Source organism: Maniola jurtina, chromosome 23, assembly GCF_905333055.1.
Source record: "Maniola jurtina chromosome 23, ilManJurt1.1, whole genome shotgun sequence".
NCBI classification, from domain to species: domain Eukaryota; kingdom Metazoa; phylum Arthropoda; class Insecta; order Lepidoptera; family Nymphalidae; genus Maniola; species Maniola jurtina.
The window spans coordinates 2,385,475-2,407,804 of NC_060051.1; the positions used below are offsets into that span (position 1 = coordinate 2,385,475).

At 36.3% G+C, this 22,330-nt stretch overlaps 1 protein-coding gene and 1 pseudogene across 9 annotated transcripts in view; both read right to left on the reverse strand.

Moving 5' to 3' along the window:
- LOC123877456 (zinc finger protein 135-like) overlaps window positions 1-22,330 on the reverse strand; it is a 168,979-nt gene that overhangs the window by 49,586 nt on the left and 97,063 nt on the right. For all 9 annotated transcript variants that reach the window (XM_045924253.1, XM_045924260.1, XM_045924252.1 and 6 more), the window contains one exon: window positions 3,483-3,714. In XM_045924253.1, the coding sequence (XP_045780209.1) occupies window positions 3,483-3,714 (232 nt within the window). The remainder of the gene's footprint in view (window positions 1-3,482; window positions 3,715-22,330) is intronic.
- Window positions 17,873-18,380, reverse strand: LOC123877458 (annotated as a pseudogene).

A 22,330-nucleotide genomic window follows, 5' to 3' on the forward strand; every position in this document is an offset into this window, starting at 1 on the left:
CAAAAAAATCACTGTTGCTCAGAAGACAACAAATTAACAAACCAACAAACAAACACTCTTTTTCATTTATAATAATGAGTAGTTAGTAACACAAAACCCTTTCAACAAAAAAAATCTAAATTTAAATTAACTTAGCTCAAGTTAAAAATTATCTGCAAAACTTCTTAACAAATCGCATACAAAAATGAAACAATAGACATAAAAACGCTCAACATATAAATACTCCATCCATAACAATTTAATAACCCATTCAAGTTTGTAAACAAAAAAATGCGGCCTTACAAAATATTTACCTATACAAAACAGAAAAAGTTCGACACACAAAAAAAAATATACTAATCCAATTATAATGCGCATACGAATCAACCAACAGCTCGCCCATTGGCTAGTTCAGAAATGGAAAAACACGTGAATTTTTTTCTAAGCCACGTAGAATGTACGTTGCGTAATCGAGCTCTGCGATTGGTCGGCCGCTCGGCCAGAGGCAACGATTGGACAATTTTTTTCCCGCTTTTCACGTATACGGCCAGCGTGATTTTTTCCGCGGAAACTCCGGCCAATGGAACGAACGTAGTTTTAATTATAAAAGTTGCTCTAGCGGATTTGTTTTTGCAGCGGTCTCGTATATGGCAGAATAAGTGGTGGTCGTTGCATGCGAGCGGCTATAGGTATTTTAAATGCGGCATTTCAATTGTGGGACGTTGTTTTTTGCATTAATACCATTTATAAAACGAGTTGGAGCCTTTGTTTGTGGTACGCCCAGTTATAACGTATCTATAATATCGAGCTAATCGCTTGTGAAACGTTGCTTGTTCGAAGTTGTAAATTATTGATGAATGACCAAATTTTTAGGACCTACAAATCTTGGGTCTTAAAATTTTGGTTTTTTTAAATACTGCATCGATGAAAAACGAGCCCTTGACTGCGATCTCACCTGGTGGTAAGTGGTGGTGCAGTCTAAGATGGAAGCAGGCTAACTTGGAAGAGGTATGGCAGTTTAATTAAACGCATACAACTACCTCTATACTTTGAGTTTTGACACTTTGAATAATGATGGAACTTTGATCATTTGTTCCACATCAATAATGTTGTTTATCCGAGCAATATCACGATAAATAAATAATCAGTTCTAGAACGCAATGTATTTACAAATGCAAGTTAAAACGCATTCTACAGCTATTGCAGTGCAAATAAACAAATTTAATAAAACGCGAGCGCATACATCACGGCATACGGGATGTGTCTTCCAGAATTCCAAATTTAAACTCGGCGGCCATTATAAAACAGATTGCATCGCGGGCTATTTCGCGCGCAAAAATACTTATATACCTACCTACTTTATACTACATCACTGACTGTTAGATAAATGGGTAGGAACTTAAATAAATTTCTGTACCAAATAGATGCTGTTCGCGACTTCATCCACTTGGATGTAGGTTTTTTAAAAGTCCCTACTCTCTTCTCTCTTACTCTATTCTCTTAGGTGCTCTATCGTACTCTCTCGTAGGTATTATTAGGCAAGGTACCTTGCAGGCAGGATGGACCAAGAAAAGCAAAGGTATACTTTACTAGCAAAGTAAGGTATACTTTTTTTTTTTTTGAAGAATATTAGCCATGCTAATCATGACTAATACTCCCCTTTTCCCTCGAATTAAACGTAAAGCTTATGCCATGAGTGGGTTCGACAATAGACAATAAAACAGGTGGGGTTTGAACCGCCGACCTTGCGGAATTCAGTCCGCTCCTCAACCGTTGAGCTATCGAGGCTTAGCCAAACCCTTTTAATCCTGAAGCCTGCCTAAAGAATAGTGGGCTATAAATTGGTTGAAATTATGATGATTTTTAAGTTTATTGACCTAATTTCAAGCTCATTCATACATACAGGTGTAAATACATAATAAATTATTGGTCCAGCTGTACAAATCCAAGTTGGCATACAAACACATTTATGTTGTCTTTAACATACAAAATTAAAAATTAAAGTAGATTTCGGTTAACTGTATTGAACTACTTGAAATAGTGTAAACAATAAATAATTTATAGAACAAGGAGATAGTGAATAGATTTATTAAATGTCAAAATCTATAATTACAATAAGGAAGGATACAAACTTCAAAAGTTTCTAAATTGAAAAAATTCATTGTCAAATTCAATCTTTCTGTAAAATATTCTTAGACCTATTTTCCTAGGTAGTACCTACCTAAGTAAAAGTTTAATAATGTAAGCGCTTTATTACCTACCTACCTGTTGTAAGTTTTTACGATAGTTACTGCTGTAAACGAAGTTTAGTGGTATGTGGAAAACATATTTTACGAGTCATTTTAAGAATAAGCGTAAAATTCTGTTAAGTAAAGTTCGTCATTACTTTGACCTGAGATTGCTTTATAAATAAAGATATTAATTTGGATTACTTAAAGTTACCTAGGCAGTGATTCAAATTAAAAATCAAAACATTTTTATTCAATTAAACTTTTACTAGTGCTTTTGATTCGTCAAAATAATCTACCACTGGTTCGGAATGCCGTTCTTACCGAGAAGGACCAGCAAGAAACTCGGCGGTTGCTCTTTTCAAGTGTTCAATTACAATAATATGCCATATGATGCGAAGGAGAACCAGAGTAACCGAATTAGCTCAACGGGTTGCATGCTGAAGTGGTAATGGGCAGGACACATACCTACCTAGTTCGAAAAACTTAGAATCACCTATTCAACCATGGTTATGCCATGGTTGAATAAGTGATTCTAAGTTCTTAAGGCTCCCTGTTGTGGCATCGCCATAGCGAGAGAGCGAGCCATGATTTAGGAGAAGTGGAAAAGATGAAGTACAAAACCATTTTTTAATAAATTACAAGTGTAAATTAAAAATTTATAACACCCTCGACAAGTGAAGGTTACAGTAATTAGAAAAGAGCTGATAACTTTCAAACGGCTGAACCGATTTTCTCGGATAGCTAAGAACAGTCTCGATCAAGCCACTTTTCAAACAAAAAAAAAACTAAATTAAAATCGGTTCATTAGTTTAAGAGCTACGATGCCACAGACAGATACACAGATACACACGTCAAACTTATAACACTCTTTTTGGGTCGGGGTTAAATAACTATAGATATACATAGGCTTGTGCTTGACTGGAGGACACCAAACTGGAGATGATGCAGCCTAAGGTGTAGCTCACCTGCCCAGAAGGTCCCTATTAAATCTTCTTTTGAAGGTATTTCATTCATCATTATTATAGCTAGCAGGAAAAACGGAAGCCGAAAGGACACCAAACACTAATAAACTTTCAAATTATTGCCTCTCTTCAGAATTGTTTCTAGACTTTTTTTGACTATATACCTACTTATTAATGTACGTTGTTTTAGGCTTATTTGATTTTTGAATACCATAAAATGGTTATTTGTGGTGATACTGTAAAAATTGTAACATCTTATATCATACACACCCACATATTTTGTAAATAAGGAATATTGAATTAAACTGACCTGTATGTAGCCTCGTGTGTTGCTGTACATGGCTGAGCTGCTTGAACCGCCGGTCGCAGTACGAGCATTTGTAGGGTTTTTCTCCAGTGTGGACTCGGATATGCTGGACCAGCTGATGGTTGGAGCTGAAGGACTTGAGGCACTGCTGGCACTGGTGTGGTTTGACTTCACCCCCTAAACCGCGTTGGAGCTCTCTTGCGTGCATTTGCATTGCGTTTTTGTGCATGAAGATCTGTTGAAACAATGTCAGATGATTTTCTTGACCTTGATGATCAGAAAAAAATTGGTTGTCTGTAAAGTCGGTTTACTGACGATAGTTGAACGTGACAACAAAGGCCGATTGTGCTTCTTTGTCGTTCGTTCCGCGCTCTCGCTTGCACTTCAAGCCTTACATGGAACGCCTCAGAGCGAGGTAACGCCGCATGAGTCATGTTTTTTCGTGCGTGCAGCCGGCTCTATCGAATTATAAGACGTTGTCACGTCAAAAAAGGAATCCTTATAGAATCACTTCGTTGTCCGTCTGTCTGTCTGTCTGTCTGTCAAGACGCGTCAACGGAATCGAAACCAATACAGACTTATATTATAAACGCGAAAGTGTGTCTGTTTGTTAGCTTTTAAGGGTCAATTTTACCAATTGTACCTAATGACATTTGGTACAAGGATAACTTGTATCCCGGGATAGTTATTGGCTACTTTTTGTCCCGGAAAATTAGAGTTTCCTCGAGACTTTAAGGAAACCCAAATCCGTGTAGACGAGTCAAGGTCATTATCTATTTGGTGCAGAGTTAGCTTGCATCCTGTATACAGATATAGGATATAATTTTCCGGGAAAATCAAAGAGTTCCCTTGGGATTTTTTAGAGCCTATATCCACTGATATTGCTATCGATATGCACTGATATTGATATATTAGACCGTTTGTTCCAGTTATCGTAGGTACCTAGTCAACTGCCAAATTTAATTTTTTTTAATTTTATTTAGACTTTTACAACTAGGTACCTACTTTTGAATTGGTGTTATAACATCAATTTTGATATTCTTACAGCTTCAGTGTGTTATTAAGAATTACCTATTACTTAACTGACTAGGTATAGAAAATGAAGAGTTCAACAATTTACATAATACAGGTATGTACTTACTGAAATTAATATTTCCGGGGGTTTTTTTAAGGATATTAGGCATATTTTTACCAGACAAAGCATCCTTAGGAATGCTCTGCTCAGCTCTATCCCAATGAAGTCGCCATTGCGTGAAGAAAAGCCGAGTTAAGCACCTATATTAATTTTTTATATATCTACCTAAATGTTTATATACCTAAATGAATTCCCTTAATCGAAGAAATAATAATATTTGATAGGTAATATTTTTATGCTAAAACTCAAAAAAAAGGTTGGGCTAAAAAGCGATTGAATCATAAAGAGCTAATTGTCGTTAAGAGGGCTCTCTCCGCCACTCGTTTCATACAAACGTAGTTCCAAATTCATTTGAATACTAAGCAACCAAAGTCCATGAAATTTTGCAGACATATTCTAAAAACTAATATTTATGTCTGTGGTTTTCCAGATTTCTGTTAAAATATTCGGTTTCAAAGTTACGCGGTCTTAAAAATTCACATAAATCTTTGAGCCCTTGTAATTTTAAAACTACATATTTTTAGAAATATCTAAAACACCACAGACACAGATATTAGTTTCTAGAATATGTCTGCAAAATTTCATGGACTTTGGTTGCTTACTATTCAAATGAATTTGGAACTACGTTTGTATGAAACGATTGACGGAGAGAGCCTTGTTAAGGATGTTGCATTTTAATAGCAACAGGTAAATTGTTGTAATTAAAAAAATCATAAAGAGCGTATCACACTCATATCGTCTATGGCGTCTCCGTGTACAGACACCATTAGGCGCGGGTGTAAAGTATCGCGCGAGGCCTCCTATGATTTTGCCATGGCAAAGACATTACTTTCCCATCGTAAGTCAAATAAGGTGGAATTAAAGGAACTTCAAATTATTTACAGACATGCCTACATACATGAACCCTGAAAACACTTTTTCGGCAATCGTTAAAAAAGCTATTGAATCATTAAAATAAGGGAAAGAAAGAAAAAACGTTTTGTAAGTTGTGCCACACCGCACAATAATTGTGTTATTTATCTACCTAAGGGGTAGTTTTTTTTTTTTTATTAGAATATTATAATATTCCCCTTTCCTCTCCAACTAAGCGTCAGGCTTGTGCTAGGAGTAGGTACGACAATAGTGCAACGGGCGGGGTTTGAACCGTCGACCTTTCGGTTTTCAGTCCACTCCTTTACCGGTTGAGCTATCCCAGTTAAGTTATCCCAGCACTTCCACCACACGAGCATGCCTCAAGCAGATGAAACGCCAGCATGTGTGACACAGCCCGAATAAAGAGCGTATCACACTCGTATCGTGTACAGAAACCATTAGGCGCGGGTGTAAAGTTTCGCGCGAGGCCTCCTATAATTTTGCCATGGCAAAGAAATTACTTTCCCGTCGTAAGTCAGATAAGGTGGAATTATAGGGACTTCAAATTATTTACACACCTGCCTACATACATAAACCCTGAAATCATTTTTTCGGCAGTCGTTTATGAAGCTATTGAATCATTAAAATAAATAAAAGAAAGAACAATCGTTTTGTAAGTTGTGCCACACCGCACAATAATTGTGTTATTTATCTACCTAAGGGGTAGTTTTTTTTTTAATTAGAATATTAGCCATGTTAAATGACTAATATTCCCCTTTCCTCTCCAACTAAGCGTCAGGCTTGTGCTAGGAGTAGGTACGACAATAGTGCAACGGGCGGGGTTTGAACCGTCGACCTTTCGGTTTTCAGTCCACTCCTTTACCGGTTGAGCTATCCCAGTTAAGTTATCCCAGCACTTCCACCACACGAGCATGCCTCAAGCAGATGAAACGCCAGCATGTGTGACACAGCCCGAATAAAGAGCGTATCACACTCGTATCGTGTACAGACACCATTAGGCGCGGGTGTAAAGTTTCGCGCGAGGCCTCCTATAATTTTGCCATGGCAAAGAAATTACTTTCCCGCCGTAAGTCAGATAAGGCGGAATTATAGGGACTTAAAATTATTTATCGCATCGCGGCCACTCGCATAAGTATATTTTGTATTTGATATGCGGTTTCGGTGTTGGATACGCCGTTAGGATTTAATAAGATGCATTGATATGTTTGATTATTCTGTTTGCGAACCGTGGTGTCTATTCTGTGCATTGATTCCTACGCAAAACGCTAACATTTTGTAAGAAATTGCCAATATTATGAAATTCACATTTTTTGTGTTTTTTTTATCATTATTACAGATTTTGGATAAGTAAGAATCATCTGAGAAAGATCAGTATATTCACTTTTACATACAAAACAAATATAAATCTAAAATATATAAAACAGTTGCATTATATATTTAACTAGTGACAAAATAATAGCAATCATTGAAGGTACCTACTAAGTAATATTGTAATTGCAAAAGTGATTCTGTCTATACGTCTGTTGCTTTTTCACGGCCCAGTATACAGATAGCTGACATTCCAGAGACGGACTTAGGTTACTTTGTATCCCGTCCCGCGCGATCGAAGTACCTTCCTACCAGGCATCACCTAGTAAATTGTAAATAAATAAGTAGGATCCTAGATGTAGGATGTAGGTACACAATAGAAATCCTTAAATAAATAATAATCTACACAGGCTGTTAAGTAAACTTTATTTACGTATGAATGCCCCTTTTTTAACCCCCGACCCAAAAAAAGGGGTGTTATAAGTTTGACATGTGTGTCTGTGTATCTGTCTGTGGCATCGTAGCTCCTAAACTAATGAACCGATTTTAATTTAGTTTTTTTGTTTGAAAGGTAGCTTGATCGAGACGGTTCTTAGCTATAATCCAAGAAAATCGGTTCAGCCGTTTGAAAGTTATCAGCTCTTTTCTAGTTACTGTAACCTTCACTTGTCGGGGGTGTTATAAATTTTTAATTTACACTTGTTTAAGTTTATCCTTGATAGTCTTGTGGATTGTGGCAATCATTTTTCTAACATATTCACTTTTCTATTTCAATGTTATTTTCCTTATTTATAAATTGATAAAAGATAATAAAATATCCTTATCACCGCAATCAAATACAAATCACACTAATATTATAAAGGCGAAAGTTTGTATGTGTGTGTGTGTGTGTGTATGTTTTTTACTCCTTCACGCAAAAACTACTGGACGGATTTAGCTGAAATATGGAATGGAGATAGATAATATCCTGGATTAGCACATATGCTACTTTTTATCCCGGAAAATCAAAAAGTTCCCACGGGATTTCAAAAAACCTAAATCCACGCGGGCGAAGTCGCGGGCATCGGCTAGTACTTAGATAAAATTAGCTGCATACTTTAAACGCGTACAAATTAATTACATAAAATAACAATTATTATTGTCGTTACGGAATAACGCAATCAGTATAATCTTAGTTATATTTTACATAGGTATATTTATCGAAACCTTACTTCTATGCGATTTCGAAGAAACGACTTCAGGCACGCAAGCTACAATCTAGGCCAATGAAATGTAGTTACTGAACGCAGAATAAACTTTATTGCTATTAGATAAATTAACTTCACCTCAATCCCGTAATATGTTACCTATTCTGTTATTCACAGCAGCATTTCAAATCTGTGGTAAGTTTTTACTTACTAAATAATATTGGATTGCTGGTTCTTCTCTGTAAGGTAAGTGCATTGAAACCAGTGCAGTGGTAGATTTAAATGACGATTCAAAGTTTATTTGAATAAAAAATCTTTCCATTTCTATTTCAAAAGAGCTACTAAAGGATACTTGAATAAAACGTGTAGATAAAATCAAGATTAACTTTGATTAAGTTAAAAAAAATAAAAAATTAACTTAAATAGTAGTTTAACCTCTACTTCATATACCACTAATAATAATAATTAAAAAAATACGCAAAAGTATGTTTGTTAATTTGTCCTTTAAAAATCACGCCGTAACAGATTGACGGGGTTTTTTGTATGGATATATTTAAAGACCTAGACCTAAATTTGCATGAAAGAAGGCGCGGACATCATCTATTATGAAATAATATTAATAATAAATAATAATTAAAAACAATCATTCCACTTTCCACGTGAATAAGTTTGGATAATTTCATTAAAAGCAACAATTTGTTAGTCATGATGTTTTTTTTGATTTCAGGAGTTTCAATTAGTGCTAGTTATTGATAAAATAGCAATATAAAAATGAAAAACAAAATATATCACCTGCGATAAAAATGAAGCATTTTTATATTTAGTGAAGTCCCACAGATCACAAGGCATTTCATTACAAAAAAATGCGTGCATACTTTAAGGATGCCTCTAAATATAATAAAACAATATATGTTTCGTTTTGTATTGGTTGAGGAAAACCATAAACGTTTGATATATTACTATTTTATATAAAACATTTTTAAAATGTAACATAGAATACAGAAGTTATCACTTCCTGTAATAAACACGTTTATTTTTAATAAGACAACAGGAAAAAGGCGATTTATTTGTATTTATGTAACCTTTTTTGACCTCAAAAAGTTTACTCAAAGCGTAAATATTTTAAAATGAAGCTTGACGGACCTGCGATGTACAAATGCAACTGAAAAATCGAAGTGGCATACAAGCTATAGGTAGGTATGTTATGAGTTATCCCTAAGCGAGATAACCTACCTAGTGTAATTTAAGTGTAATAAAGTATCGTGTAAAATATAATAGTAATAATAGGGGAGTATTAGTCATGATTAGCATGGCTAATATTCTTTAAAAAAAAAGTGAGAATTTGAAAGATGTATGTACAGTGTTTTTGCACGGCAGTGTAGCCCTTTCACGCGTGTTAGAAAGTAGAACTAGACGTTTTGATCACGCAACGAAGAAATTGCAAAGAATTTATGCTTTTGATACACTGTGATGGGGTCTAAGGTTTCCAGGAAGAAATGAGATAGGTATTGTAGGATTTATGTAATGTGGCCTATCGGTTTTATCGCTTACCAGCTGCACATTATCTACAAGATTGACCCTGGGTTCGGTTCCCAGTTTAAACACAATTTATTCGTACGCGGCTTTTGCGTGTTTGTCCGCAAATGGAAAAATTAGACATATTAATTTGATTTTGTTAATTTGGTAAATACAAACCGAGTACGGAACCCTCCGCGCGCGAAATCGACTCGCACTTGGCCGGTTTTTTGAAAACATGTTAGTTGGTGCCTCAAAATGGTTAAAGCCAATAGAGATTTTTGTCTCTGTCATTTGTATGGAATTACGTAACAGAGAGAGAGCGCTATACTAACTTCTTTCCGCGGATAGAGTATGGGGAGCCTACATTTATTAACGAAAAGAAACGCCTTAGAATTGTTTCAAAATAACACTAAGCTCGTAGATTGTACCTACGTTGTATAATCCTAATAAATAACAAACACCATGAAAATCTACATGATTTTTTAAATAAATTAAACAAATTTTTTTCAATCATGGGATTTTTTGTCGGATCTTTAAATCTGTCGACACCATAAAAGGCTTTCAAAAATACCACTCAGAGTCAAAACATGTTTAAATCCCGCAACCTAAAAGGAAGGGGATCATTTTCGCATGTGTCCTTACAAGCAAGTAATTAGCCCCATTAAGAATTGGAGGCTTGAAAAATGCATTGAACATAATTTTTCTCCAAATTTTTATTTGTTTAGCTCACGACTTCAAAAAGTCCATGTTTTGAGTCGCCAAAGCCCGTAATAACTTCATCAACGATTTAAGGCCTTAAGCGGGGTCTCTCCGTCACTCGCTCCATACAAACGTAGTTCCAATTTCATTTGAATATTAAGCAACCAAAGTCCATGAAATTTTGCAGACATATTCTAGAAATTAATATCTATGCCTCTGGTTTTCCAGATTTCTGTTAAAATATTCGGTTTCAAAGTTACGCGGTCTTAAAAATTCACATACAAATCTTTGAGCCCCTGTAATTTTAAAACTGCATATTTTAGAAAAATCTAAAACACCACAGGCATAGATATTACTAGTATATGTTTGCAAAATTTCATGGACTTTGGTTGCTTAATATTCAAATGAAATTGGAACTACGATTGTATGGAGTAAGTGACGGAGAGAGCCCTGTTAAGGACAAAAATCTGCCAAAACACCACTCAAAACAGAATCACTTTAAAATCTCGCAATCAAAATGAACGGGTATCATTTTCGGACGTGTATACAAGCCCCTGGGGTAGTAATTAGCGACATAAAAAATTGAAGGCATAAAAAACGCTATGAAAAATGCAAGGGACATAATTTTTCCCTAAATTGTTCCGGCGGACGAGCATTAAGGCTCTATTAAGAAAAATGACTTCAACCCTTTTGAAGAGCACGTTTTTAATGACATTTTTTACTCGAAGCTTTTAGGTGATTCGGTAGTCGATTATTTTAGGCGGAATGACACTTTTATTTAGGCATCGATTACTAAGTAAGTACTTTTGGGGTTCCGTACCTCAAAAGGAAAAAGGAACCCATATAGGATCACTCCGTTGTCTGTCTGTCTGTCGTGTCTGTCAAGAAAACTTATAGGCTACATCCCATTGACATAGAATCATGAATTTTGACAGGTACGTAAGTCTTGTAGAACAATTAAAGGAATAAATCCGAAAACCGTCAATTTATGGTTACATGATACATCACAGAACAAAAACATTTAAATGAATGAACACATAATTAGTATTTTCAACTTACAAAGTAAGATTACTATTCCAAATGGGGTATCATATGAAAGGGCTTTACCTGTGCCTACATTCTAAAAGAGATTTTTATTTATTTTTATGCGCAATAGTTTTTGATTTATCGTGTAAAATGTCGAAATAAATACCTAAGTGCGGAACACTCGGTGCGCGAGTCTGACTCGCACTTGGCCGGTTTTTTTTGGTTTTATTTTTACACGACCGCCTAGAAAAAGGAGTGCAATAAGTTACTTGCAAGAAATTGCAGAAGGTACTTGCGAGTGGACACTTGGTCGTACATTCAGGAAATGTAGCCATAGATGCATTAGCAACAGAAGTGACAGAAACAAGTAGGCATTAACAGGGCTCTCTCCGTCACTCGTTTCATACAATCGTAGTTCCAATTTCATTTGAATATTAAGCAACCAAAGTCGATGAAATTTTGCAGACATATTCTAGAAACTAATATCTGTGTCTGTGGTTTTCCTGATTTCTGTTAAAATATTCGGTTTCAAAGTTACGCGGTCTTAAAAATTTACATACAAATCTTTGAGCCCCTGTAATTTTAAAACTACATATTTTTAGAAAAATCTAAAACACCACAGACACAGATATTAGTTTCTAGAATATGTCTGCAAAATTTCATGGACTTTGGTTCCTTAATATTCAAATGAAATTGGAACTACGATTGTATGAAGCGAGTGACGGAGAGACCCCTCTTAAAGTCATGATAACTAATTAATTTTAAATTCTATCGTTTGTTTACTTTACCACAAAAATGAATCATAACTCTATATAACTGTAAGCAATAACAGCTGTTTTATTATTATTGAATTTACCATACCATTATTTAATTAATATATGTTGAAGATATTTACGTAAATGGTAGAGCAGTTATTGGGAAGATTTTCGTACATTTTTTTCGATTAAAATAATTACCACGCCTTTGTCTGCGATCTTACTCAATAGAAGAAGATCGGACACATTATATTATCTACCTACAACAAGCCTACAACATATTATATCTAATATCCTGGAATTTTACTTAAGAGGGGTCTCGCCGTCACTCGCTCCATACAAATGTAGTTCGTCTCTGATTGGAATACTAACCAATCATACTCAATAGCATTTTGTAGAAACGTTCTGGGAACTAATATCTATGCCTGTGGTTTTCCAGATTTCCGTTAAAATATTCGGTTTCAAAGTTACGCGGTCTTAAAAATTCACATACAAATCTTTGAGCCCCTGTAATTTTAAAACTACATATTTTTAGAAAAATCTAAAACACCACAGGCACAGACACTAGTTTCTAGAATATGTCTGCAAAATTTCATGGACTTTGGTTGCTTAATATTCAAATGAAATTGGAACTACGATTGTATGGAGTAAGTGACGGAGAGAGCCCTGTTAAGACAAGACATGTTTGGGTGATAAAACCAAATAACTAATTCAGTTTCACTTTAACCTATCTTTTTTTTTCTATCTGTCTATCTGTAACTTTTAAATCTCTTTGGAATAAATAAATGTATTTTTTTCCTTGTGGTTAGTTTAAAAATATTTTAACACATTATTAGTGTTTACAATGTAGGCAAAACCGCAAGAAAAACTAAGGTTATTAAAATCAGCTGCATAATTTTCGTGAGAACATGATGACCTCTCTAATATTAAGTAGGTACTGTGGCGTAGGTTTAATTAGGTAAGTAGGTCAACTCTATTCATATATTTTTAAAGGTACCTATTACAGGAATATTTTCTAAGTAAGTATTTAAATTCACATAACAGTTTTCTAAGGAAAACCAGTTGAGTTAAATAATTGAGATTACTCTTCTAAATCAGTTTTATTCCGCAGACAACCGATTACATTCCACAACAAGTGTAAATTAAAAATTTATAACACCCCCGACAAGTGAAGGTTACAGTAACTAGAAAAGAGCTGCTAACTTTCAAACGGCTGAACCGATTTTCTTGGATTATAGCTAAGAACACTCTCGATCAAGCCACCTTTCAAACAAAAAAACTAAATTAAAATCGGTTCATTAGTTTAGGAGCTACGATGCCACAGAAAGATACACAGATAAACACGTCAAACTTATAACACCCCTCTGTTTGGGTCGGGGGTTAAAAACGTACAAAAATTCTTGCGTTAAATACGGATACCGCTTCTCACTATGTAAAAATAATCTTATATCTGTGATGGTAGAGATTAGAGAACCCTTCTCGTATGACTCCGACTCGCACTTGCCCGGTTTTTACTCTGTTTAAGAGCCTACAAGGACTTCGCCTGTGGTGGCGTTTGCTGGCGCGCGTGTTGTGACTTTTTGGAGTGTTTTTTTTGTTAGAAGTGGCCGGTTTTTGTGTTCTGCTGGTGTTTATTGGTGGAACTGACTAGGAAGCGCTCTAAAGGGGCGCCGCGTGTATGTCGGCGCAGACGAAGTCCATACTTTACATATAGTTTCCCTAACTTGTAAATAACTATAACTAGAAACTTGACATTGGTTAATCAGTGTAAAGCCAGACGAGAGTAAAAAAAAGAGCCTACAATTGAACTGAACTGAACTACAATATTTGAACATTTTGAAAGTAAAACAAAATCAAAAGCACCGTTTGCAACCGCGGTCGATAAAGATCACATTAAAAAAGTGTTACGTTTATAAATAAAAATAAGACATCAAACAATAAGAACTGAGTCAAGTTCAGAAAAATGCGTTCAGTGTCAGCGGCGCAGGCCGGCGCTAAAAATATACTGTCCAACTAGCTGATACCCGCGACTTCGTTCGCGTGGATGTAGGTTTTTAAAAATTCCCGTGGGAACTCTTTGATTTTCCGGGATAAAAAGTGGCCTATGTGCTAATCCAGGGTATAATCTATCTCCATTCTAAATTTCAGCCCAATCCGTCCAGTAGTTTTTGCGTGAAGGAGTAACAAACATACACACAAACACACACACACACACACACACACATACAAACTTTCTCCTTTATAATATTAGTGTGAAGTGTGATATGCGTCCACCACGCACTTGCAAGGGTGAAAGAGTACCGTAGGTCATAATGTGAAGCATTATTCTAAGGCCCCGTTTTATAGAGTTCCGTACCTCAAAAGGCAAACGGAACCCTTATAGGATCGCTTTGTTGTCTGTCTGTCTGTCTGTCTGTTCGTCCGTCCGTCCGTCGTGTCTGTCAAGAAAACTTATAGGCTGTTTCAGAAATATCACACTTCACACTAATTTTATAAAGGCGAAAGCTTGTGTGTATGTTTACTCTATCACACAAAAACTACTGGACGGTTTTGGCTGAGAGTGGAAATAGATTATATACCCTGGATTAACACAAAGGCTACTTTTTATCACGGAAATTCCCAAGGGATTTTAAAAAACTTAGGTATATCCACGCGAACGAAGTCGCGGGCATCAGCTAGTTTGTAATAAGGATAGATAGATTACCTATACAGCTATCTTAGATTTTTACTTATCCCGTAAAAATCCATGTTTTCCGCGGGATTGTTAAAACACATATCCACGCGAAGTCGGGGGCATCATCTAGTCTTTTTAACACCCAACCCAAAGGTGTTATTAAGTATGACGTGTGTAGGTATCTGTATATTATCTGTGTATCTGTCTGTGGCATCGTAGCTGGCAAACTAATGAACCGATTTTAAATTAGTTTTCTTTTGTTTGAAAGGTGGCTTTATCGTGAGTGTTCTTAGCTATAATCCAAGAAAATCGGTTCAGCCGTAAGTTATCAGTTCTTTTCTATTTACTGTAACTTTCACTTGTCGGGGTGTTATAAATTTTTAATTTACACTTGTAATAACAGGGATTTAAAAATTCAATTCCCGCCATGAAAGCACCGGTGTGGTTCGCTGTCAACAGAGGCGCCGCAGAAACAGGTGTCAGAGTTACAATTAACAAGTTATCACTTCCCGCTAAGCCCTGTAATTTGATCGCTAAACGGTTACAAAAAAAGGGGGAAAACGTGACATTTGTAATTTTAAACTGTGGTAGGTGTATTCGAGCGGCTTTCTACAAATTGTAGTAGAATTATTCTAGGTACTACTAGAGGATGCCCGCGACTTCGTCCGCGTGGATGTAGGTTTTTGAAGATCCCGTAGGAACTGTTTGGTTTTTCGGGATAAAAAATGTCAATAACATGGATACAAGCTACCTCGGTACCTTTCATACAAATCGATTGAGCGGATGGGTCTTTAGGAATCCCGTGGGAACTGTTTGATTTTCCGGGATAAAAAATAGCATATGTCTGTCCCCGGGATATAAGTTAACTCTGTACCAAATTTCGTCAGATTCGGTTAAACTGTTGGGCCGTGAAATTGATGGAGTTAGAAGTTCGTGACAGGTCAAGATGGCAATGGAACTCTTTAATTTTCCGGGGTGTGGCACACCCGCCACACCCCGAAAAATTAAAGAGTTCCTACGGGATTTCAAAAAAACCTATACCTATTTACGCGAATGAAGTCGAAGGTTAAGTACCTACTAGCCGTTAGCAGTTAAGTTTTTCTGCAGTAGGTATTTTACAACATTTCACAAGAAATGAAGCGATCTCGACAAAAATAAAGTTTTAATGATGTCATAACGATGAGGCACGCAGTGTTATTGGAAAAATGCATTTTTGAACAAAGTATTTATCGATCCAAGGCGAGCATTATTCACTCGTATCGCTGTCTTTATTAACCTGGCCTTGGATGTTAAGAAAGTGTAAAGAGCGGTTACTTTTTAGGAAAAGGTACTATGACTATATCACATCACACTAATATTATAAAGGAGAAAGTTTGTATGTGTGTGTGTGTGTGTGTGTGTATGTTTGTTACTCCTTCACGCAAAAACTACTGGACGGATTAGGCTGAAATTTAGAATGGAGATAGATTATACCCTGGATTAGCACATAGGCTACTTTTTATCCCGGAAAATCAAAGAGTTCCCACGGGAATTTTAAAAAACCTACATCCACGCGAACGAAATCGCGGGTATCAGCTAGTACTATATAAGTACAGGGTGTAACCAGAACGCTAGAAATACGAAGACTGGTGATAGTAATGATGATTACTGATAAGACACCATAAAAAACCACGAAAAAAAATATTAATAAATCCTGTATATTTTAAAAGTTCACAATATATTGCAAATAAAACATCTGACTGACGCAAGAGGTCCACGAACGTTCCGTAACTAGGTCACTCAGAAGTCAATGCCACGTCGTAGATGGGTCATTGGCCCGAGTTTTGCACGCTATACCTACATGCAAATTTGAAAAATAGGTAGGTACTAAATCGGCCGTGGCTAGTTATCACTCTACCGCCAAAGTCGTGCCGCCAAGAAATTTCGCATTCTGGTATGATTCCGTGTAGAAACAAAGGGGTATGAGTTTAATAAAAACTGCCATACCCCGTCCAGGTTAGCTTCCATCTTGGACTGCATCACCACTTACCACCAGGTGAGATTGCAGTCAAGCGCTAGCTTGTATCTGAGTAAAAAAATAAAAAATGTTCTCAAAGGTGTGTGAAATCTGCCAATCCACACCTGGTCAGCGTGGTGGAAATGGTCCAACCATTGTTATTCTAAGAACTGATCTGTGCTCAGTAGTTGGCCGGCGATCGATGATGATGACAATGGTGTTTAGCTACCACATCTTTAAAATCATTTTAAAGATGTGAACAGGCAAAGGATCTCTGTGGTTACTGAGACTAGATAAATTCGTCCCGATTTCTGGAATGTAGGCTATGACGTGTGAAAGAGACAGCCTCAGTCTGGTCAGATGCCTGTTAAGATAACACAATCTCGATTCTACGCCCACGTGATTGTGTACTTCCTACTGCCCTATTGTAGTACTAACTTAGCACACACGCGTTCCTATTTACAATCTAATTTTAACCCTATTTTTAGATAAATAAAGTTCAAGTTTGATTAAGCAGTAATTTAAGTTATAACGTTATTCGACAACGATATAAGTGGTATTTAAAAGAATTATACCGGCCGGGTAGAGTAACGTTATCTTTTTTTAATTGGTCAATACCATTGAGTATTGACTATTGAATGGTTGAAAGGTGTTTTTGTTCTGTATGCGTTGTTACGTAAACTTTAACTCGAAATGACTTAGTATTGCTTTGCTGTTATGCGTTTTATGTTACCTTCTTAAGTAATAAGTATAAATGTGAATCATCGATGCAGCGTTGAATTTGCAAATGCTTCTGATAATATTATGGTGTAAAATATCATAGAAATAGACTTTATTGATTCAAAATATTTAGATACTAGCTGATGCCCGCGACTTCGTTCGCGTGGATGTAGGTTTTTTAAAAATCCCGTGGGAACTCTTTGATTTTCCGGGATAAAAAGTAGCGTATGTGCTAATCCAGGGTATAATCTATCTCTATTCTAAATTTCAGCCCAATCTGTCCAGTAGTTATATATATATATATACACACACACACACACGCATACACATAATATTAGTGTGAAGTGTTATTAAGAACATTATCACATATCGAACAGATCGCAGATTGAAAGCAAGAGTGACCTAATACAAAATTCTGTTTTTTTTCAATATGGCCTTTTCAAGCTTTGCAGTTGTAGTAATTGAGCAAACATAAAGTGACACTAGATCTTCTTCTTCTTTATGTGCCTCTCCATTACTGAAGGTCAGCACTCAGTTTTTTAAACTTCTTGTCCATGACTAGCCGGAATAGCTGTTCTCCTACTGTTTTTATGCCAGTCCACTCCCTTATGTTACGTAGCCATGACTTCTTCCTTCTTCCCACCCCTTTTTCCAGCAATTTTTCCCATCTTAATTATCTGTAGCAAGCGGTACCTATCGTGTCGCAAAATATGGCCCAGGTACGAAATCTTACGCTGCTTGATGGTTTTAACTAACTCGGTCGTCTTCTGCATCCTGGCAAGAACCTCAGCGTTGGACACCTTAGCCGTCCAGCTTATGTGAAGCATCCTGCGATACGTCCACATTTCAAAGGCGTCGATCTTTTTCCTCAAGTCCTCCACTAGGGTCCATGCCTCAGAACCATATAAAACTACGGGCCAAATGTAGCATTGTAGGAGTCTGATACGGAGTTTTAGAGAAAGTTGACGACCACAAAGAACTTTCTTCATCTTCATAAAAGATGTGCGAGCAATTTTAATGCGAACCCGGATAGATAGATCACAGGAGTTATCAAGATGAGGTTCTACAAATGAAGTACCTAATAGGACTGCCAATTTTTGAACAGTTCCATTGTTTTCTGCGAGATACTCGTAAGTTAAGGCGTAAAGAAGTAACAAATAAACGAATAAACACATACACTTTCGTTTTTATAATATTCATACAGATAAGCATAATTTCAAGCGTTAAGTATGTATTACGATTCAGTTACGTTATTATATAGGTACAACAGATGAATATCTTTATGATAAAGATGCGTGAATATAATCAGTTCGTGAGCCATAAAAAATAATTATTGTTAAACTATTCTCTAGTTATGCAATCGAAAACCATAAATATTAAACACCATCTTATATCGCAAAGCTCCTATCGGAAGGTCGGAGGTTCGAACCCGACCACGCACCTTTTCGGAGTTATATGTGTTTTTAACCCCCAAACCCAAAAAGAGGGGTGTTATGAGTTTGACGTGTGTATCTGTGTATCTGTCTGTGGCATCGTAGCTCTTAAACTAATGAACCGATTTTAATTTAGTTTTTTTGTTTGAAAGGTGGCTTGATCGAGAGTGTTCTTAGCTATAATCCAAGAAAATCGGTTCAGCCGTTTGAAAGCTATCAGCTCTTTTCTAGTTACTGTAACCTTCACTTGTCGGGGGTGTTATAATTTTTTAATTTACACTTGTTTAGTAATTAAGTATCACTTGCTTTAACGGTGAAGGGTAATATCGTTAAGGAATATCGTGTGCAGAGTTCTCCATAATGTTCATAAAGATGTGTGAAGTCTACCAAATCCGCACTTGGCCAGCGAGAGTGGACTATGGCCAAACCCTTCTCATACTGAGAGGATACCCTGTGCTCCGTAGTGAGCCGGCGATGAGGTGATCATGATGATGATGATGAAGTATGTTTCTAGAACGTTCTACATAATGGCACTGAGTTTGGTTAATAAACTAACTCTCTATGGAAAACGCTATAGGTTTTCTTGACAGACACGACAAACGGACAGACAGACAGACAGCAAAGTGATCTTATAAGGGTTCCGTTTTTCCTTTTGAGGTAAGGACTCTAAAAAGTAGCTGGATAACTTTTTCTTACTCGACAAAGGGACTGAAAATAAAATAACAAACATAAAACTCTGACCGTATCACACAAATCATAATTAGTGCTACGTAATAACTGAAATTACAGCATTGAATTACGTGTAATACGATGTACTTACCTACATTATAGTAGGAATAAAAAGTACAATAAACTGCCGACACTGACCTATGTCAACAAACGGGACAGTGCGCATGTGTGTGGCTCTGTTGTTATTTACTGTTTGATTGTGCGAGGCATTTATTAGTGTGTGTGTTTTTATTTTGATACTAATATTATCTTCTTCTATAGGTAGGTACATGGTATACAAGTGTAAATTAAAAATTTATAACACCCCCGACAAGTGGAGGGTACAGTAACTAGAAAAGAGCTGATAACTTTCAAACGGCTGAACCGATTTTCTTGGATTATGGCTAAGAACACTCTCGATCAAGCCACCTTTCAAGCAAAAAAACTAAATTAAAATCGGTTCATTAGTTTAGGAGTTACAATGCCACAGACAGATACACAGATACACACGTCAAACTTATATAACAATCCTCTTTTTGGGTCGGGGGTTAAAAAGCAAAATAAATACCTACCACACAGTGACGAATCTTAAAATTTAACTGTTATCTAATCACTTAACATCAGGTGACCCGCCTGCTCGTTCGCTTGCTATTTTTTTTTTAATCTTAGGAACTAGGTATAAAGCCTACAAACTTGTTTGGAAGATAGGTTCCTTCTAGAATCTAGATCGTAGGCATCAGATAAGAAAGAGTTCTGAGATTTTTTTCCATTTTGGAAGATTATATGAACTATGTTTTCGAAGTTAGAGACACGGAAATTGGCATTTTAGTTTTAGTTCAGGTAGTTTTGCATGTAGGCTATTTTTAACCCCCGACCCAAAAAGAGGGGTGTTATAAGTTTGACGTGAGTATCTGTGTATCTGTGTGTCTGTGTATCTGTGTATCTGTGTATCTGTGTATCTGTCTGTGGCATCGTAGCGTCTAAACGAATGAACCGATTTTAATTTAGTTTTTTTTGTTTGAAAGGTGGCTTGATCGAGAGTGTTCTTAGCTATAATCTAAAAAAATTGGTTCAGCCGTTTCAGAGTTATCAGCTCTTTTCTAGTTTTCTTGTAGAAAAGAAGGTTAGATAACCGTTAGGTTCATAATATTATGTCAATAGACAAATGTCAAGCTGTCAAGATGGACGTTGCCTAAATACATAATTATTTATTTGAAAATGATGTTTTGGAAAACTCAAATACTTTGGATCGTCGGGGGTGTTATAAATTTTTAATTTACACTTGTAACCCATAGTCCATCAAATGAGTTTGTTGTGGGCTCTTCTCAGGCTTGGGTGCGTTTGGAACTCTCGTAGCTTTAGTTTTAACTTAAAACTAAAGTTACTTATCCCCACTATATCATCTTTCAAATGTAACAAATCGGACAAGCAAAAGGTGTATCTGTCTGTGGCATCATAGCTCCTAAACTAATGAACTGATTTTAATTAATTTTTTTTTGTTTGAAAGGTGGCTTGATCGAGAGTGTTCTTAGCTATAATCCAAGAAAATCGGTTCAACCGTTTGAAAGTTATCAGCTCTTTTCTAGTTACTGTAACCTTCACTTGTCGAGGGTGTTATAAATTTTTAATTTACACTTGTTTAGTAGGTACCTAATTAAATATCACTTGCTCCTAACCATAGCTCCTAAACTAATGAACCGATTTTAATTTAGTTTGTTGTTTTAGTTGTTTGACTTGCAGGTATGCAGATTTCCTCACGATGTTTTCCTTTACCATTAAAGCAAGTCATATTTAATTCCTTAAACCTACGTTTCGGTCTGTATTAGAATTTTGTAGTCCAAAATCTACCTAGATAGATAACATCTTAGTGTAAGGATATGGAGCTTTCCTGCCGTATAAACGTATCACTTTATACAAACACTGACAACGCATTCAGATAACCTCATTTCTTTCGCGATAGCCCACACATGAACAGCCTGTGTCGTAAGACTACGCACACTGCTGTAGGTGATAGGGTGACCACGTTGTGGATATTATTGAAGACTAGATGATGCCCGCGACTTCGTACGCGTTTTTGAAAATCCCGTGAGAACTCTTTGCTTTTCCGGGATAAAAAGTTGCCAATATAACAGGGACGCAAGCTACCTTGGTACAAAATTTTATATAAATCGGTTAAGTGGATGAGTCTTTAGGAATCCCGTGGAAATTCTCTAATTTTCCAGGATAAAAAGTAGCCTATGTCCTTCCCCGGGATGTAAGCTAACTCTGTACCTTTCATCAAAATCGGTTAAACTGTTAAGTCGTGAAAAGCTTGCAGACGGACAGACAGACACACTTTGGCATTTATAATATTCGTATGGATTTTAAATAGACACACTTTGGTATTTATAATAATACTAGCGACACACCACACGGCTTCACACGGGTGCAATGTAAATAAATGTGGTGTCAGTGTGGTATTTAGCTAATTAGCTATATTATTTCAAAAGAATAAGACAGCATTTACGATGAAAGCTCTCAGTCGGCTTGATTTCTTCCGACATCTTGAATAATCCATACTAATATTATTAAAATGTGAAAGTGTGTCTGTCTGTCTGTCTATCTGTCTGCTAGCTTTTCAGTGTCCAACAGATTATTTAAGGCTTTATTAAATTTTCCTCATTTATATTCCAGTTTGAAATAGACTAGAGAGACTTTCTTCAAAAAGGAGGAAGGGAATACAAAAGAGTTGGAGTTTTTCTTAATCTTATATACTTATCTAAAAGTTCATTTCCCCTCTCTATGATAAGTTGTGGCCACTCTACTTTCTAACAAGCCTA